This window comes from Glandiceps talaboti, chromosome 9 (genome assembly GCF_964340395.1).
Source record: "Glandiceps talaboti chromosome 9, keGlaTala1.1, whole genome shotgun sequence".
Classification (NCBI taxonomy): Eukaryota; Metazoa; Hemichordata; class Enteropneusta; family Spengelidae; genus Glandiceps; species Glandiceps talaboti.
The window spans coordinates 1,098,886-1,123,892 of NC_135557.1; the positions used below are offsets into that span (position 1 = coordinate 1,098,886).

Below are 25,007 nucleotides of genomic sequence, written 5' to 3' on the forward strand. Positions count from 1 at the left end.
GGTACTCGTTACCAAATAGAAGTGCGCCATCACACAAGTTAATTTTTCCGCTAGCCTTGCATACAGTGTTGATCGACGGGGAATTGTAAATAAGGAACGGGAAAGCAAAAATTATCGGAAAAAAAGGATCGACGCGGGGGTATTCAGGGCACGCGTGCGCTGACCAGAACCAGACATTTTTTTTTTTTTGCCTTTAATATATACTAGGGTAAATATTTAGCTAGTGTTGTAATGGACCACTATCTGATATACCCATTGCTGGGGTAAGTGTGTAGTTAGTGTTGTAATGGACCACTATCTGGTATACCCATTGCTGGGGTAAATATTTAGTTAGTGTTGTAATGGACCACTATCTGGTATACCCATTGCTGGGGTAAGTGTTTAGTTAGTGTTGTAATGGACCACTATCTGGTATACCCATTGCTGGGGTAAATATTTAGTTAGTGTTGTAATGGACCACTATCTGGTATACCCATTGCTGGGGTAAATATTTAGTTAGTGTTGTAATGGACCACTATCTGGTATACCCATTGCTGGGGTAAGTGTTTAGTTAGTGTTGTAATGGACCACTATCTGGTATACCCATTGCTGGGGTAAATATTTAGTTAGTGTTGTAATGGACCACTATCTGGTATACCCATTGCTGGGGTAAATATTTAGTTAGTGTTGTAATGGACCACTATCTGGTATACCCATTACTGGGGTAAATGTTTAGTTAGTGTTGTAATGGACCACTATCTGGTATACCCATTGCTGGGGTAAGTATTTAGTTAGTGTTGTAATATACCACTATCTGGTATACCCATTACTGGGGTAAGTATTTAGTTAGTATTGTGATGGACCACTCTCTGGTATACCCATTAGGCCAAAAAAAAAAAAAAATCTGGTTCTGGTCAGGGTAAACTTTCTAAAGTGGTGCGACGACGCGCGTTTTTTTTTTTTTTTCCTAATTTTTTTTTTTTTTTTTTGGCAAATTAGTAAATACACATTTTTGACACTTTACATGCTCTCGGAAGATGTCATACAACTCTGGAAGTTGGCACTGTTGTATGGCAAGTTTTATACGATGCGGATCAATCATCCATCAGGGCATCACTAGTCACATTTACAAATTTATCTTATCGCCCAGTGATTTGCAGTTATAATCCCATCCAAGATAATAATGAGTCTTGCCTTGCAACCACTGTATAATGTCATTGTGCAACTTGTAACGTTAAATAACGAGAAATAGGTCTGTCCAACGGACGTAGAGGAGGCAGTGTTTTCTTTCGAGCACCATCCATCATCAGTCTGATACGCAGTCTGTATACGCTACGATGTTCGACACGTCTTTCCATCTCATCGCAGATGGAAAGACGTGTCGAACATCGTAGCGAATACATCCAGAGGTAACTGCTTACACTACAGGAAAATCTTTGTATTCAGAAGGCAGAACGAAATGATCACCAGAACTAAGAACACCTCGAAAGTCAGCTGAATTGATATCAACATTTCGATTGCTCACGACGTACTCAAACTTCAGACATTTTCGAAACATATGAGCGGTTTACCACTTAGCACAGTGAACACACTATTTCCCGTGATTCCCATCAACCACACTCATCGTACATATTACGTACACATATCGTACGGGGGGTTATGGGTATGCAACAGTACTAGAAGAAAAGGGTACTCGTTACCAAATAGAAGTGCGCCATCACACAAGTTAATTTTTCCGCTAGCCTTGCATACAGTGTTGATCGACGGGGAATTGTAAATAAGGAACGGGAAAGCAAAAATTATCGGAAAAAAAGGATCGACGCGGGGGTATTCAGGACACGCGCGCGCTGAACAGAACCAGACATATTTTTTTTTTTTGCCTTACTAGGGTAAATATTTAGCTGGTGTTCTAATGGACCACTATCTGATATACCCATTGCTGGGGTAAGTGTGTAGTTAGTGTTGTAATGGACCACTATCTGGTATACCCATTGCTGGGGTAAATATTTAGTTAGTGTTGTAATGGACCACTATCTGGTATACCCATTGCTGGGTAAATGTTTAGTTAGTGTTGTAATAGACCACTATCTTGTATACCCATTGCTGAGGTAAGTGTTTAGTTAGTGTTGTAATGGACCACTATCTGGTATACCCATTGCTGGAGTAAATGTTTAGCTAGTGTTGTAATGGACCACTATCTGGTATACCCATTGCTGGGGTTAATGTTTAGTTAGTATTGTAATGGACCACTATCTGGTATACCCATTGCTGGGGTAAGAGTTTAGTTAGTATTGTAATGGACCACTATCTGGTATACCCATTGCTGGGGTAAATGTTTAGTTAGTGTTGTAATGGACCACTATCTGGTATACCCATTGCTGGGGTAAATGTTTAGTTAGTGTTGTAATAGACCACTATCTTGTATACCCATTGCTGAGGTAAGTGTTTAGTTAGTGTTGTAATGGACCACTATCTGGTATACCCATTGTTGGGGTAAATATTTAGTTAGTGTTCTAATGTACCACTATCTGGTATACCCATTGCTGGGGTAAATGTTTAGTTAGTGTTGTAATGGACCACTATCTGGTATACCCATTGCTGGGGTAAATATTTAGTTAGTGTTGTAATGGACCACTATCTGGTATACCCATTGCTGGGGTAAGAGTTTAGTTAGTGTTATAATGGACCACTATCTGGTATACCCATTGCTGTGGTAAGAGTTTAGTTAGTGTTGTAATGGACCACTATCTGGTATACCCATTGCTGAGGTAAGAGTTTAGTTAGTGTTGTAATGGACCACTATCTGGTATACCCATTGCTGGGGTAAGAGTTTAGTTAATATTGTGATGGACCACTATCTGGTATACCCATTGCTGGGGTAAATGTTTAGTTAGTGTTGTAATGGACCACTATCTGGTATACCCATTGCTGGGGTAAATGTTTAGTTAGTGTTGTAATATACCACTATCTGGTATACCCATTGCTGGAGTAAGTGTTTAGTTAGTGTTGTAATGGACCACTATCTGGTATACCCATTGCTGGGGTAAATGTTTAGTTAGTGTTGTAATATACCACTATCTGGTATACCCATTGCTGGAGTAAGTGTTTAGTTAGTGTTGTGATGGACCACTATCTGGTATACCCATTGCTGGGGTAAATGTTTAGTTAGTGTTGTAATATACCACTATCTGGTATACCCATTGCTGAGGTAAATGTTTAGTTAGTGTTGTAATGGACCACTATCTGGTATACCCATTGCTGAGGTAAATGTTTAGTTAGTGTTGTAATGGACCACTATCTGGTATACCCATTGCTGGGGTAAACTTTTAGCTAGTGTTGTAATGGACCACTATCTGGTATACCCATTGCTGGGGTAAGTATTTAGTTAGTGTTGTAATAGACCACTATCTTGTATACCCAATGCTGGAGTAAGTGTTTAGTTAGTGTTGTAATTGACCACTATCTGGTATACCCATTGCTGGGGTAAGTGTTTAGTTAGTATTGTAATGGACCACTATCTGGTATACCCATTGCTGGGGTAAATGTTTAGTTAGTGATGTAATGGACCACTATCTGGTATACCCATTGCTGGGGTAAATGTTTAGCTAGTGTTGTAATGGACCACTATCTGGTATACCCATTGCTGGGGTAAGTGTTTAGTTAGTGTTGTAATGGACCACTATCTGGTATACCCATTGCTGGGGTAAATATTTAGTTAGTGTTGTAATAGACCACTATCTTGTATACCCAATGCTGGAGTAAGTGTTTAGTTAGTGTTGTAATGGACCACTATCTGGTATACCCATTGCTGGGGTAAGTGTTTAGTTAGTATTGTAATGGACCACTATCTGGTATACCCATTGCTGGGGTAAATGTTTAGCTAGTGTTGTAATGGACCACTATCTGGTATACCCATTGCTGGGGTAAGTGTTTAGTTAGTGTTGTAATGGACCACTATCTGGTATACCCATTGCTGGGGGAAGTATTTAGTTAGTATTGTAATGGACCACTATCTGGTATACCCATTGCTGGGGTAAATGTTTAGCTAGTGTTGTAATGGACCACTATCTGGTATACCCATTGCTGGGGTAAATATTTAGTTAGTGTTGTAATAGACCACTATCTTGTATACCCAATGCTGGAGTAAGTGTTTAGTTAGTGTTGTAATGGACCACTATCTGGTATACCCATTGCTGGGGTAAGTGTTTAGTTAGTATTGTAATGGACCACTATCTGGTATACCCATTGCTGGGGTAAATGTTTAGCTAGTGTTGTAATGGACCACTATCTGGTATACCCATTGCTGGGGTAAGTGTTTAGTTAGTGTTGTAATGGACCACTATCTGGTATACCCATTGCTGGGGGAAGTATTTAGTTAGTATTGTAATGGACCACTATCTGGTATACCCATTGCTGGGGTAAGTGTTTAGTTAGTGTTGTAATGGACCACTATCTGGTATACCCATTGCTGGGGTAAGTGTTTAGTTAGTGTTGTAATGCACCACTATCTGGTATACCCATTGCTGGAGTAAATATTTAGTTAGTGTTGTAATAGACCACTATCTGGTATACCCATTGCTGGGGTAAATGTTTAGTTAGTGTTGTAATGGACCACTATCTGGTATACCCATTGCTGGGGTAAGTGTTTAGTTAGTGTTGTAATGGACCACTATCTGGTATACCCATTGCTGGGGTAAATGTTTAGTTAGTGTTGTAATAGACCACTATCTGGTATACCCATTGCTGGGGTAAATGTTTAGTTAGTGTTGTAATGGACCACTATCTGGTATACCCATTGCTGGGGAAAGTGTTTAGTTAGTGTTGTAATGGACCACTATCTGGTATACCCATTGCTGGGGTAAATGTTTAGTTAGTGTTGTAATAGACCACTATCTGGTATACCCATTGCTGGGGTAAATGTTTAGTTAGTATTGTAATGGACCACTATCTGGTATACCCGTTGCTGGGGTAAGTGTTTAGTTAGTGTTGTAATGCACCACTATCTGGTATACCCATTGCTGGGGTAAATGTTTAGCTAGTGTTGTAATGGACCACTATCTGGTGTACCCATTGCTGGGGTAAGTGTTTAGTTAGTGTTGTAATGGACCACTATCTGGTATACCCATTGCTGGGTAAATGTTTAGTTAGTGTTGTAATAGACCACTATCTTGTATACCCATTGCTGAGGTAAGTGTTTAGTTAGTGTTGTAATGGACCACTATCTGGTATACCCATTGCTGGAGTAAATGTTTAGCTAGTGTTGTAATGGACCACTATCTGGTATACCCATTGCTGGGGTTAATGTTTAGTTAGTATTGTAATGGACCACTATCTGGTATACCCATTGCTGGGGTAAGAGTTTAGTTAGTATTGTAATGGACCACTATCTGGTATACCCATTGCTGGGGTAAATGTTTAGCTAGTGTTGTAATGGACCACTATCTGGTATACCCATTGCTGGGGTAAGTGTTTAGTTAGTGTTGTAATGGACCACTATCTGGTATACCCATTGCTGGGGGAAGTATTTAGTTAGTATTGTAATGGACCACTATCTGGTATACCCATTGCTGGGGTAAATGTTTAGCTAGTGTTGTAATGGACCACTATCTGGTATACCCATTGCTGGGGTAAATATTTAGTTAGTGTTGTAATAGACCACTATCTTGTATACCCAATGCTGGAGTAAGTGTTTAGTTAGTGTTGTAATGGACCACTATCTGGTATACCCATTGCTGGGGTAAGTGTTTAGTTAGTATTGTAATGGACCACTATCTGGTATACCCATTGCTGGGGTAAATGTTTAGCTAGTGTTGTAATGGACCACTATCTGGTATACCCATTGCTGGGGTAAGTGTTTAGTTAGTGTTGTAATGGACCACTATCTGGTATACCCATTGCTGGGGGAAGTATTTAGTTAGTATTGTAATGGACCACTATCTGGTATACCCATTGCTGGGGTAAGTGTTTAGTTAGTGTTGTAATGGACCACTATCTGGTATACCCATTGCTGGGGTAAGTGTTTAGTTAGTGTTGTAATGCACCACTATCTGGTATACCCATTGCTGGAGTAAATATTTAGTTAGTGTTGTAATAGACCACTATCTGGTATACCCATTGCTGGGGTAAATGTTTAGTTAGTGTTGTAATGGACCACTATCTGGTATACCCATTGCTGGGGTAAGTGTTTAGTTAGTGTTGTAATGGACCACTATCTGGTATACCCATTGCTGGGGTAAATGTTTAGTTAGTGTTGTAATAGACCACTATCTGGTATACCCATTGCTGGGGTAAATGTTTAGTTAGTGTTGTAATGGACCACTATCTGGTATACCCATTGCTGGGGAAAGTGTTTAGTTAGTGTTGTAATGGACCACTATCTGGTATACCCATTGCTGGGGTAAATGTTTAGTTAGTGTTGTAATAGACCACTATCTGGTATACCCATTGCTGGGGTAAATGTTTAGTTAGTATTGTAATGGACCACTATCTGGTATACCCGTTGCTGGGGTAAGTGTTTAGTTAGTGTTGTAATGCACCACTATCTGGTATACCCATTGCTGGGGTAAATGTTTAGCTAGTGTTGTAATGGACCACTATCTGGTGTACCCATTGCTGGGGTAAGTGTTTAGTTAGTGTTGTAATGGACCACTATCTGGTATACCCATTGCTGGGGTAAATATTTAGTTAGTGTTGTAATGGACCACAATCTGGTATACCCATTGCTGGGGTAAGTGTTTAGTTAGTGTTGTAATGGACCACTATCTGGTATACCCATTGCTGGGGTAAGTGTTTAGTTAATATTGTAATGGACCACTATCTGGTATACCCATTGCTGGGGTAAGTGTTTAGTTAGTATTGTAATGGACCACTATCTGGTATACCCATTGCTGGGGTAAGTGTTTAGTTAGTGTTGTAATGCACCACTATCTGGTATACCCATTGCTGGAGTAAATATTTAGTTAGTGTTGTAATAGACCACTATCTGGTATACCCATTGCTGGGGTAAATGTTTAGTTAGTGTTGTAATGGACCACTATCTGGTATACCCATTGCTGGGGTAAGTGTTTAGTTAGTGTTGTAATGGACCACTATCTGGTATACCCATTGCTGGGGTAAATGTTTAGTTAGTGTTGTAATAGACCACTATCTGGTATACCCATTGCTGGGGTAAATGTTTAGTTAGTGTTGTAATAGACCACTATCTGGTATACCCATTGCTGGGGTAAATGTTTAGTTAGTGTTGTAATGGACCACTATCTGGTATACCCATTGCTGGGGTAAGTGTTTAGTTAGTGTTGTAATGGACCACTATCTGGTATACCCATTGCTGGGGTAAGTGTTTAGTTAATATTGTAATGGACCACTATCTGGTATACCCATTGCTGGAGTAAATATTTAGTTAGTGTTGTAATAGACCACTATCTGGTATACCCATTGCTGGGGTAAATGTTTAGTTAGTGTTCTAATGGACCACTATCTGGTATACCCATTGCTGGGGTAAATGTTTAGTTAGTGTTGTAATGGACCACTATCTGGTATACCCATTGCTGGGGTAAGTGTTTAGTTAGTGTTGTAATGGACCACTATCTGGTATACCCATTGCTGGGGTAAATGTTTAGTTAGTGTTGTAATAGACCACTATCTGGTATACCCATTGCTGGGGTTAATGTTTAGTTAGTATTGTAATGGACCACTATCTGGTATACCCGTTGCTGGGGTAAATGTTTAGTTAGTGTTGTAATAGACCACTATCTGGTATACCTATTGCTGGGGTAAATGTTTAGTTAGTATTGTAATGGACCACTATCTGGTATACCCGTTGCTGGGGTAAGTATTTAGTTAGTGTTGTAATGCACCACTATCTGGTATACCCATTGCTGGGGTAAATGTTTAGCTAGTGTTGTAATGGACCACTATCTGGTATACCCATTGCTGGGGTAAGTGTTTAGTTAGTGTTGTAATGGACCACTATCTGGTATACCCATTGCTGGGGTAAATATTTAGTTAGTGTTGTAATGGACCACTATCTGGTATACCCATTGCTGGGGTAAGTGTTTAGTTAGTGTTGTAATGGACCACTATCTGGTATACCCATTGCTGGGGTAAGTGTTTAGTTAATATTGTAATGGACCACTATCTGGTATACCCATTGCTGGGGTAAATGTTTAGTTAGTGTTGTAATGGACCACTATCTGGTATACCCATTGCTGGGGTAAGTGTTTAGTTAGTATTGTAATGGACCACTATCTGGTATACCCATTGCTGGGGTAAGTGTTTAGTTAGTGTTGTAATGGACCACTATCTGGTATACCCATTGCTAGGGGAAGTATATACTAAGTATTATAATGCACCACTATCTGGTATACCCAATGCTAGGGGAAGTATTTGTTAGTCCCGCCAGACGAAGTCCGGGACGGGGACTTATGAATTGGGTTCCGTCTGCCCGTCTGTCCATCCGTCCATCCAGAGCTGTTTCTTGGAGATGCCTGGACGGATTTTTTTCAAACTTGGTACTATGGCATACATATGCACATCAATTTGTTTCATGATATGATCCAATGTGGCCGCCTAGCAGCCAATTTGTTTGCGAATTTTCCCTGTCCAAAGCCATAACTCAGACATGCTTGAACAGATCTCATTCAAAGTTGGTATTAGGACAGTGTTCTATGACATACTTGTGCATATCCATTTTTGTCATGATATGATCCAATATGGCTGCCTAGCAGCCATTTTATTTGCGAATTTTCATGTCCAAAGCCATAACTCGTATATTCTTGAATTGATCTCACTCAAAGTTGGTATTAGGACAGTGTTCTATGACATACATGTGCATATCCATTTTTGTTGTGATACAATCCGATATAGCTGCCTGGCAGTGATTTTTTTGGTGTAGTTTTCATGTCTAAAGCCATAACTCAGACATCCCCCGTACCCAACTTATCCTTTATTAGTCCCCGCCGGACAAAGTCCGGGACGGAGACTTATGGATTGGGTTCCGTCTGTCTGTGCGTCCGTCCGTCTGTCCGCCCGTCCGTTCGTCCGTCTGTATGTCATAGTGTTCTATGACATACATGTGCATATCCATTTTCATCGTGATACGATCCAATATGCCTGCCTGGCAGCCATTTTGTTGGCGAATTTTCCATGTCCAAAGCCATAACTCAGACATGCGTGAACAGATCTCATTCAAAGTTGGTATTAGGACAGTGTTCTATGACATACATGTGCATATCCATTTTCTTCATGATACGATCCCCCATACCCGACCCATCCTTTATTGTTGTAGGCATGTTCCATGTCCAACGAGCAGACACAACATATCTAAGTCTGTTTGATTTAGGTTCACAAGTTTTGTTGCGTGATCAGAGTAGTGATATCAAGATAATGACAACATAAACTGCCAGTTCCTTAAAACCCAATCATAGCGGGGAGTATGTCATTCTCAATGTTAGTGTTAGTATTTGTACTGTTTCCTAAACCTTGCAAAGTCTATTATTTGTACTGTGTTGTTTATCTGACTTAAGTTATTCTGTTTGACTACAGGTGTTAGGTGACCAACAGGCTGCACTGGTAGGCCAGACATGCTTCACCAAAGGAATGGCTAAAAATACGTAAGTCTGTAATGAATTACGTCTATAGACATTGATATACATGTATAGACACTGATATACATCTATAGACACATATCTATAAAGACTGATATACATCTATAAAGACTGATATACATCTATATACACTGATATACATCTATAGACACTGATATACTTCTATAGACATTGATATACATCAATAGACACTGATATAGATGTATAGACACTGATATACATCTATAGAGACTGATGTACATCGATAGACACTGATATACATCTATAGACACTGATATACATCGATAGACACTGATATACATCGATAGAGACTGATATACATCGATAGACACTGATATACTTCTATAGACACTGATATACATCTATAGACATTGATATACATCAATAGAGACTGATATACATCTATAGACACTGATATACATCTATAGACACTGATATACATCTATAGACACTGATATACATCTATAGAGACTGATATACATCTATAGACACTGATATACATCTATAGAGACTGATATACATCTATAGACACTGATATACATCGATAGACACTGATATACATCTATAGACACTGATATACATCTATAGAGACTGATATACATCTATAGAGACTGATATACATCAATAGACACCGATATACATCTATAGACACTGATATACATCTATAGAGACTGATATACATCGACAGACACTGATATACATCTATAGACACTGATATACATCGATAGACACTGATATACATGTATAGAAACTGATATACATCTATAGACACTGATATACAGCTATAGACACTGATATACATTTATAGACACTGATATACATCCATAGGCACTGATATACATCTATAGAGACTGATATATATTTATAGAGAGTGATATACATCTATAGAGACTGATATACATCTATAGACACTGATATACATCCATAGGCACTGATATACATCTATAGAGACTGATATACAGCTATAGACACTGATATATCTCTATAGACACTGATATACATCTATAGACACTGATATACTTCTATAGACACTGATATACTTCTATAGACACTGATATACATCTATAGAGACTGATATACATCGATAGACACTGATATACTTCTATAGACACTGATATACTTCTATAGACACTGATATACATCTATAGAGACTGATATACATCGATAGACACTGATATACATCTATAGACACTGATATACATCGATAGACACTGATATACATGTATAGAAACTGATATACATCTATAGACACTGATATACAGCTATAGACACTGATATACATTTATAGACACTGATATACATCCATAGGCACTGATATACATCTATAGAGACTGATATACATCTATAGAGAGTGATATACATTTATAGACACTGATATACATTTATAGACACTGATATACATCCATAGGCACTGATATACATCTATAGACACTGATATACATCTATAGACACTGATATACATCTATAGAGACTGATATACTTCTATAGAGACTGATATACATCTATAGAGACTGATATACATCTATAGACACTGATATACTTCTATAGACACTGATATACTTCTATAGACACTGATATACATCTATAGAGACTGATATACATCGATAGACACTGATATACATCTATAGACACTGATATACATCTATAGACACTGATATACTTCTATAGACACTGATATACTTCTATAGACACTGATATACATCTATAGAGACTGATATACATCGATAGACACTGATATACATCTATAGACACTGATATACATCGATAGACACTGATATACATGTATAGAAACTGATATACATCTATAGACACTGATATACAGCTATAGACACTGATATACATTTATAGACACTGATATACATCCATAGGCACTGATATACATCTATAGAGACTGATATACATCTATAGAGAGTGATATACATTTATAGACACTGATATACATTTATAGACACTGATATACATCCATAGGCACTGATATACATCTATAGACACTGATATACATCTATAGACACTGATATACATCTATAGAGACTGATATACTTCTATAGAGACTGATATACATCTATAGAGACTGATATACATCTATAGACACTGATATACATCTATAGACACTGATATACTTCTATAGACACTGATATACATCTATAGACACTGATATACTTCTATAGACACTGATATACATCTATAGACACTGATATACTTCTATAGACACTGATATACATCTATAGAGACTGATATACTTCTATATACACTGATATACATCTATAAACACTGATATACATCTATAAACACTGATATACATCAATAGACACTGATATACATCGATAGAGACTGATATACATCTATAAAGACTAATATACATCTATAGAGACTGATATACATCTATAGAGACTGATATACTTCTATATACACTGATATACATCTATAAACACTGATATACATCTATATACACTGATATACATCAATAGACACTGATATACATCGATAGAGACTGATATACATCTATAAAGACTGACATACATCTATAGAGACTGATATACAGCAATAGAGACTGATATACATCTATAGAGACTGATATACATCTATAGACACTGATATATATCTATAGACACTGATATACATCTATAGAGACTGATATACATTTATAGAGACTGATATCCATCTATAGGGACTGATATACATCTATAGAGATTGATATACATTTATAGAGACTGATATACATCGATAGACACTGATATACATCAATAGACACTGATATACATCTATAGACACTGATATACATCTATATACACTGATATACATCAATAAACACTAATATACATCTGTAGAGACTGATATACAGCTATAGAGACTGATATACATGTATAGAGACTGATATACATCTATAGAGACTGATATACAGCTATAGAGACTGATATACATGTATAGACACTGATATACATCTATACACACTGATATACATCTATAGAGACTGATATACAGCTATAGAGACTGATATACATGTATAGACACTGATATACATCTATAGAGATTGATATACATCTATAGAGACTGATGTACATCTATAGACACTGATATACATCAATAGAAACTGATATACATCTATAGAGACTGATATACATCTATAGACACTGATATACATCTATAGACACTGATATACATCTATAGAGACTGATATACATCTATAGAGACTGATATACATCTATAGAGACTGATATACATCTATAGAGACTGATATACATTTATAGAGACTGATATACATCTATAGACACTGATATACATCGATAGACACTGATATACATCTATAGACACTGATATACATCTATAGACACTGGTATACATTTATAGAGACTGATATACATCTGTAGAGACTTATATACATCGATAGACACTGATATACATCTATAGAGACTTATATACATCTATAGAGACTGATATACATCAATAGAGACTGATATACATCTATAGACACTGATATACATCTATAGAGACTGATATATATTTATAGAGACTGATATACATCTATAGACACTGATATACATCTATATACACTGATATACATCTATAGACACTGATATACATCAATAGACACTGATATACATCTATAGAGACTGATATACATCTATAGAGACTGATATATATCTATAGACACTGATATACATCTATAGAGACTGATATATATCGATAGACACTGATATACATCTATAGACACTGATATACATCGATAGACACTGATATACATCTATATACACTGATATACATCTATAAACACTGATATACATCTATAGAGACTGATATACATCTATAGAGACTGATATACATGTATAGACACTGATATACATCTATAGAGATTGATATACATCTATAGAGACTGATATACATCTATAGACACTGATATACAGCTATAGAGACTGATATACATTTATAGACACTGATATACATCTATAGACACTGATATACATCTATAGACACTGATATACATCTGTAGAGACTGATATACATCTATAGAGACTGATATACATCTATAGAGACTGATATACATCTATAGACACTGATATACATCCATAGACACTTATATACATCTATAGACACTGATATACATCAATAGACACTGATATACATCTATAGACACTGATATACATCTATAGACACTGATATACATCTATAGACACTGATATACATTTATAGAGACTGATATACATTGATAGACACTGATATACATCTATAGAGACTGATATACATCTATACACACTGATATACATCTATAGACACTGATATATACCTATAGACACTGATATACATCAATAGACACTGATATACATCTATAGAGACTGATATACATCTATAGAGACTGATATACATTTATAGACACTGATATACATCTATAGAGACTGATATACGTTTATAGACACTGATATACATCTATAGAGACTGATATACATCTATAGACACATATCTATAAATACTGATATACATCTATAGACACTGATATACATCTATAGTCACTGATATACTTCTATAGAGACTGATATACATCTATAAACACTGATTTACATCGATAGACACTGATATACATCTATAGACACTGATATACATCAATAGAGACTGATATACATTTATAGAGACTGATATACATCTATAGAGACTGATATACATCTATAGACACTGATATACAACTATAGACACTGATATACTTCTATAGACACTGAAATACATCAATAGAGACTGATATACATTTATAGAGACTGATATCCATCTATAGGGACTGATATACATCTATAGAGATTGATATACATTTATAGAGACTGATATACATCGATAGACACTGATATACATCAATAGACACTGATATACAGCTATAGAGACTGATATCCATCTATAGGGACTGATATACATCTATAGAGATTGATATACATCTATAGACACTGATATACATCTATAGAGACTGATATACATCTATAGAGACTAATATACATTTATAGAGACTGATATACATCTATAGACACTGATATACATCGATAGACACTGATATACATCTATAGACACTGATATACATCTATAGAGACTGATATCCATCTATAGGGACTGATATACATCTATAGAGATTGATATACATCTATAGAGACTGATATACATATATAGACACTGATATACATCTATAGACACTGATATACATCTATAGAGACTGATATACATCTATAGACACTGATATACATCTATAGAGACTGATATACATCAATAGAGACTGATATACATCTATAGAGACTGATATACATCAATATAGACTGATATACATCTATAGAGACTGATATACATCTATAGACACTGATATACATCAATAGAGACTGATATACATCTATAGACACTGATATACATCTATAGAGACTGATATACATCTATAGACACTGATATACATCTATAGACACTGATATACATCTATAGACACTGATATACATCTATAGACACTGATATACATCTATAGAGACTGATATACATCTATAGAGACTGATATACATCAATAGAGACTGATATACATCTATAGACACTGATATACATCTATAGACACTGATATACATCTATAGACACTGATATACATCTATAGACACTGATATACATCTATAGAGACTGATATGCATCTATAGACACTGATTTACATCTATAGACACTGATATACATCTATAGAGACTGATATACATCTATAGAGACTGATATACATCTATAGACACTGATATACATCTATAGAGACTGATATGCATCTATAGACACTGATATACATCTATAGACACTGATATACATCTATAGACACTGATATACATCTATAGTCACTGATATACATCTATAGACACTGATATACATCTATAGACACTGATATACATCTATATACACTGATATACATCTATAGACACTTATATACATCAATAGACACTGATATACATCTATAGACACTGATATACATCTATAGAGACTGATATACATCAATAGACACTGATATACATCGATAGACACTGATATACAGCTATAGACACTGATATATCTCTATAGACACTGATATACATCTATAGACACTGATATACATCTATAGACACTGATATACATCTGTAGAGACTGATATACATCTGTAGAGACTGATATATATCTATAGACACTGATATACATCTATAGACACTGATATACATCTATAGAGACTGATATACATCAATAGAGACTGATATACATCTATAGACACTGATATACATCAATAGAGACTGATATACATCTATAGACACTGATATACATCTATAGAGACTGATATACATATATAGAGACTGATATACATCTATAGACACTGATATACATCTATAGAGACTGATATACATCTATAGAGACTGATATACATCTATAGACACTGATATACATCTATAGACAGTGATATACATCTATAGACACTGATATACATATATAGAGACTGATATACATCTATAGACACTGATATACATATATAGACACTGATATACATCTATAGACACTGATATACATCTATAGAGACTGATATACATCGATAGAGACTGATATACATCTATAGAGACTGATATACATTTATAGAGAGTGATATACATCTATAAACACTGATATACATCCTTAGAGACTGATATACATCTATAGAGAGTGATATACATCTATAGACACTGATATACATCTATAGACACTGATATACATCTATAAACACTGATATACATCTATAGACACTGATATACATCAGTAGACACTGATATACATCAATAGACACTGATATACATCTATATACACTGATATACATCTATATACACTGATATACATCTATAAACACTGATATACATCTATAGACACTGATTTACATCTATAGACACTGATATACATCTATAGAGACTGATATACATCTATAGACACTGATATACATCTATAGAGACTGATATACATCAATAGACACTGATATACATCTATAGACACTGATATACATCTATAAACACTGATATACATATATAGACACTGATATATATCTATAGAAACTGATATACATCTATAGAGACTGATATACAGCAATAGACTGATATACATTTATGGAGACTGATATACATCTATAGACACTGATATACAGCTATAGAGACTGATGTACATCGATAGACACTGATATACATTTATAGAGACTGATATACAGCTATAGACACTGATATACATCTATAGACACTGATATACATCTATAGAGACTGATATACATCTATAGAGACTGATATACATCAATAGAGACTGATATACATCTATAGACACTGATATACATCTATAGACACTGATATACATCTATAGACACTGATATACATCTATAGACACTGATATACATCTATAGAGACTGATATGCATCTATAGACACTGATTTACATCTATAGACACTGATATACATCTATAGAGACTGATATACATCTATAGACACTGATATACATCTATAGAGACTGATATGCATCTATAGACACTGATATACATCTATAGACACTGATATACATCTATAGACACTGATATACATCTATAGTCACTGATATACATCTATAGACACTGATATACATCAATAGACACTGATATACATCTATAGACACTGATATACATCTATAGAGACTGATATACATCAATAGACACTGATATACATCGATAGACACTGATATACAGCTATAGAGACTGATATACATCTATAGAGACTGATATACATCTATAGACACTGATATACATCTATAGACACTGATATACATCTGTAGAGACTGATATACATCTGTAGAGACTGATATATATCTATAGACACTGATATACATCTATAGAGACTGATATACATCTATAGAGACTGATATACATCAATAGAGACTGATATACATCTATAGACACTGATATACATCTATAGAGACTGATATACATCTATAGACACTGATATACATTTATAGAGACTGATATACATCTATAGACACTGATATACATCAATAGAGACTGATATACATCTATAGACACTGATATACATCTATAGAGACTGATATACATCTATAGACACTGATGTACATCTATAGAGAATGATATGCATCTATAGACACTGATATACATCTATAGACACTGATATACATCTATAGAGACTGATATACATCTATAGACACTGATATACATCTATAGACACTGATATACATCTATAGAGACTGATATACATCGATAGAGACTGATATACATATATAGAGACTGATATACATTTATAGAGAGTGATATACATCTATAAACACTGATATACATCTATATACACTGATATACATCTATAAACACTGATATACATCTATAGAGACTGATATACATCCTTAGAGACTGATATACATCTATAGAGAGTGATATACATCTATAGACACTGATATACATCTATAGACACTGATATACATCTATAAACACTGATATACATCTATAGACACTGATATACATCAGTAGACACTGATATACATCAATAGACACTGATTTACATCTATAGACACTGATATACATCTATAGACACTGATATACATCTATAGAGACTGATATGCATCTATAGACACTGATATACATCTATAGACACTGATATACATCTATAGACACTGATATACATCTATAGTCACTGATATACATCTATAGACACTGATATACAGCTATAGACACTGATATACATCTATAGACACTGATATACATCAATAGACACTGATATACATCTATAGACACTGATATACATCTATAGAGACTGATATACATCAATAGACACTGATATACATCGATAGACACTGATATACAGCTATAGACACTGATATACATCTATAGACACTGATATACATCTATAGACACTGATATACATCTATAGACACTGATATACATCTGTAGAGACTGATATACATCTGTAGAGACTGATATATATCTATAGACACTGATATACATCTATAGAGACTGATATACATCTATAGAGACTGATATACATCAATAGAGACTGATATACATCTATAGACACTGATATACATCTATAGAGACTGATATACATCTATAGACACTGATATACATTTATAGAGACTGATATACATCTATAGACACTGATATACATCAATAGAGACTGATATACATCTATAGACACTGATATACATCTATAGAGACTGATATACATCTATAGACACTGATGTACATCTATAGAGAATGATATGCATCTATAGACACTGATATACATCTATAGACACTGATATACATCTATAGAGACTGATATACATCTATAGACACTGATATACATCTATAGACACTGATATACATCTATAGACACTGATATACATCTATAGACACTGATATACATATATAGAGACTGATATACATCTATAGACACTGATATACATATATAGACACTGATATACATCTATAGACACTGATATACATCTATAGACACTGATATACATCTATAGACACTGATATACATCTATAGACACTGATATACATCTATAGAGACTGATATACATCGATAGAGACTGATATACATATATAGAGACTGATATACATTTATAGAGAGTGATATACATCTATAAACACTGATATACATCTATATACACTGATATACATCTATAAACACTGATATACATCTATAGAGACTGATATACATCCTTAGAGACTGATATACATCTATAGAGAGTGATATACATCTATAGACACTGATATACATCTATAGACACTGATATACATCTATAAACACTGATATACATCTATAGACACTGATATACATCAGTAGACACTGATATACATCAATAGACACTGATATACATCTATATACACTGATATACATCTATATACACTGATATACATCTATAAACACTGATATACATCAATAGACACTGATATACATCAATAGACACTGATATACATCTATAGACACTGATATACATCTATAAACACTGATATACATCTATAGAGACTGATATACATCAATAGACACTGTTATACATCGATAGACTGATATACAGCTATAGAGACTGATATACTTCGATAGACACTGATATTCATCTATAGACACATATCTATAAACACTGATATACATCTATAGACACTGATATACACTATAGACACTGATATACATCTATAGAGACTGATATACATCTATAGAGACTGATATACATCTATAGACACTGATATACATCTATAGAGACTGATATGCATCTATAGACACTGATATACATCTATAGACACTGATATACATCTATAGACACTGATATACATCTATAGTCACTGATATACATCTATAGACACTGATATACATCTATAGACACTGATATACATCTATATACACTGATATACATCTATAGACACTTATATACATCAATAGACACTGATATACATCTATAGACACTGATATACATCTATAGAGACTGATATACATCAATAGACACTGATATACATCGATAGACACTGATATACAGCTATAGACACTGATATATCTCTATAGACACTGATATACATCTATAGACACTGATATACATCTATAGACACTGATATACATCTGTAGAGACTGATATACATCTGTAGAGACTGATATATATCTATAGACACTGATATACATCTATAGACACTGATATACATCTATAGAGACTGATATACATCAATAGAGACTGATATACATCTATAGACACTGATATACATCAATAGAGACTGATATACATCTATAGACACTGATATACATCTATAGAGACTGATATACATATATAGAGACTGATATACATCTATAGACACTGATATACATCTATAGAGACTGATATACATCTATAGAGACTGATATACATCTATAGACACTGATATACATCTATAGACAGTGATATACATCTATAGACACTGATATACATATATAGAGACTGATATACATCTATAGACACTGATATACATATATAGACACTGATATACATCTATAGACACTGATATACATCTATAGAGACTGATATACATCGATAGAGACTGATATACATCTATAGAGACTGATATACATTTATAGAGAGTGATATACATCTATAAACACTGATATACATCCTTAGAGACTGATATACATCTATAGAGAGTGATATACATCTATAGACACTGATATACATCTATAGACACTGATATACATCTATAAACACTGATATACATCTATAGACACTGATATACATCAGTAGACACTGATATACATCAATAGACACTGATATACATCTATATACACTGATATACATCTATATACACTGATATACATCTATAAACACTGATATACATCTATAGACACTGATTTACATCTATAGACACTGATATACATTTATAGAGACTGATATACATCTATAGACACTGATATACATCTATAGAGACTGATATACATCAATAGACACTGATATACAGCAATAGACTGATATACATTTATGGAGACTGATATACATCTATAGACACTGATATACAGCTATAGAGACTGATGTACATCGATAGACACTGATATACATTTATAGAGACTGATATACAGCTATAGACACTGATATACATCTATAGACACTGATATACATCTATAGAGACTGATATACATCTATAGAGACTGATATACATCAATAGAGACTGATATACATCTATAGACACTGATATACATCTATAGACACTGATATACATCTATAGACACTGATATACATCTATAGACACTGATATACATCTATAGAGACTGATATGCATCTATAGACACTGATTTACATCTATAGACACTGATATACATCTATAGAGACTGATATACATCTATAGACACTGATATACATCTATAGAGACTGATATGCATCTATAGACACTGATATACATCTATAGACACTGATATACATCTATAGACACTGATATACATCTATAGTCACTGATATACATCTATAGACACTGATATACATCAATAGACACTGATATACATCTATAGACACTGATATACATCTATAGAGACTGATATACATCAATAGACACTGATATACATCGATAGACACTGATATACAGCTATAGAGACTGATATACATCTATAGAGACTGATATACATCTATAGACACTGATATACATCTATAGACACTGATATACATCTGTAGAGACTGATATACATCTGTAGAGACTGATATATATCTATAGACACTGATATACATCTATAGAGACTGATATACATCTATAGAGACTGATATACATCAATAGAGACTGATATACATCTATAGACACTGATATACATCTATAGAGACTGATATACATCTATAGACACTGATATACATTTATAGAGACTGATATACATCTATAGACACTGATATACATCAATAGAGACTGATATACATCTATAGACACTGATATACATCTATAGAGACTGATATACATCTATAGACACTGATGTACATCTATAGAGAATGATATGCATCTATAGACACTGATATACATCTATAGACACTGATATACATCTATAGAGACTGATATACATCTATAGACACTGATATACATCTATAGACACTGATATACATCTATAGACACTGATATACATCTATAGACACTGATATACATATATAGAGACTGATATACATCTATAGACACTGATATACATATATAGACACTGATATACATCTATAGACACTGATATACATCTATAGACACTGATATACATCTATAGACACTGATATACATCTATAGAGACTGATATACATCGATAGAGACTGATATACATATATAGAGACTGATATACATTTATAGAGAGTGATATACATCTATAAACACTGATATACATCTATATACACTGATATACATCTATAAACACTGATATACATCTATAGAGACTGATATACATCCTTAGAGACTGATATACATCTATAGAGAGTGATATACATCTATAGACACTGATATACATCTATAGACACTGATATACATCTATAAACACTGATATACATCTATAGACACTGATATACATCAGTAGACACTGATATACATCAATAGACACTGATTTACATCTATAGACACTGATATACATCTATAGACACTGATATACATCTATAGAGACTGATATGCATCTATAGACACTGATATACATCTATAGACACTGATATACATCTATAGACACTGATATACATCTATAGTCACTGATATACATCTATAGACACTGATATACAGCTATAGACACTGATATACATCAATAGACACTGATATACATCTATAGACACTGATATACATCTATAGAGACTGATATACATCAATAGACACTGATATACATCGATAGACACTGATATACAGCTATAGACACTGATATACATCTATAGACACTGATATACATCTATAGACACTGATATACATCTATAGACACTGATATACATCTGTAGAGACTGATATACATCTGTAGAGACTGATATATATCTATAGACACTGATATACATCTATAGAGACTGATATACATCTATAGAGACTGATATACATCAATAGAGACTGATATACATCTATAGACACTGATATACATCTATAGAGACTGATATACATCTATAGACACTGATATACATTTATAGAGACTGATATACATCTATAGACACTGATATACATCAATAGAGACTGATATACATCTATAGACACTGATATACATCTATAGACACTGATATACATCTATAGACACTGATGTACATCTATAGAGAATGATATGCATCTATAGACACTGATATACATCTATAGAGACTGATATACATCTATAGAGACTGATATACATCTATAGACACTGATATACATCTATAGACACTGATATACATCTATAGACACTGATATACATCTATAGACACTGATATACATATATAGAGACTGATATACATCTATAGACACTGATATACATATATAGACACTGATATACATCTATAGACACTGATATACATCTATAGACACTGATATACATCTATAGACACTGATATACATCTATAGACACTGATATACATCTATAGAGACTGATATACATCGATAGAGACTGATATACATATATAGAGACTGATATACATTTATAGAGAGTGATATACATCTATAAACACTGATATACATCTATATACACTGATATACATCTATAAACACTGATATACATCTATAGAGACTGATATACATCCTTAGAGACTGATATACATCTATAGAGAGTGATATACATCTATAGACACTGATATACATCTATAGACACTGATATACATCTATAAACACTGATATACATCTATAGACACTGATATACATCAGTAGACACTGATATACATCAATAGACACTGATATACATCTATATACACTGATATACATCTATATACACTGATATACATCTATAAACACTGATATACATCAATAGACACTGATATACATCAATAGACACTGATATACATCTATAGACACTGATATACATCTATAAACACTGATATACATCTATAGAGACTGATATACATCAATAGACACTGTTATACATCGATAGACTGATATACAGCTATAGAGACTGATATACTTCGATAGACACTGATATTCATCTATAGACACATATCTATAAACACTGATATACATCTATAGACACTGATATACACTATAGACACTGATATACATCTATAGAGATATATCTATAGATGCTGAGAGACATCTATAGACACTGATATGCATCTGTAGAGACTGATATACTTCTATACAGTGTATTTCATAAAGATAACAGGAATTCTTAGACAAGTGAACAAACATTTTGAAAAGTGTATGCAAATGTGCCTAGCAACAAGACCACACCCATAGCAACAGCCGAATGGTCACGTATATTGCAAAGATAACAACAGGGATAAATAGACAAATGAATAAGTATTCAAAAATGTATGGAGATATACCTAGCAACAAGACCAAGCCCATAGCAACAGCCAAATAGTCACATATATTGCAAAGATAATAGCAGGGAATCATAGACAGGTGACTAAACATTCAAAAAATGTAATCAAATATGTCTAGCAACATGAACACACCCATAGCAACAGCCAAATGAACACACAAATATAACAACAGGGTTGGATAGGCAACTAAGCAAATGAACACCTATACCTAACATGGCTCAGCATGTAGGTAAACACTTTTAAAAACTGTACAGTTGTGCTACAATACCATTTGTGGTATTTTTATACATAGATATGGCACTGGTTGTTTTTTACTGTACAATACCGGTGAAGAGGCTGTTTTATCTAAAAATGGATTACTCACAACTGTTGGCTATAAACTTGGTAAAGATAAACCAACTGTATATGCATTGGAGGTAAGAATGATAAACCAACTATACAGTTAAACAAATACAGTTTGGTGCTGCACACCGTACATAGAAATAAGGCGACTGATAGTTGGATGGTACAAGAGAACTTGTAATGAACAATGAAAACAATCAAAACTTAGATATCTGAATGTTTAGATATCTGAATGTTTATA

The 25,007-nt window shown here is 34.0% G+C and overlaps 1 protein-coding gene across 3 annotated transcripts in view; it reads left to right on the forward strand.

Annotated features, from left to right (window-relative positions):
• The window catches only part of LOC144440502 (glycerol kinase-like), a 100,460-nt gene that overhangs the window by 40,587 nt on the left and 34,866 nt on the right, over nt 1–25,007 (forward strand). For all 3 annotated transcript variants that reach the window (XM_078129883.1, XM_078129885.1, XM_078129886.1), the window contains 2 exons: nt 9,523–9,590; nt 24,717–24,840. In XM_078129883.1, coding sequence (XP_077986009.1) covers nt 9,523–9,590; nt 24,717–24,840 — 192 coding nt within the window. The remainder of the gene's footprint in view (nt 1–9,522; nt 9,591–24,716; nt 24,841–25,007) is intronic.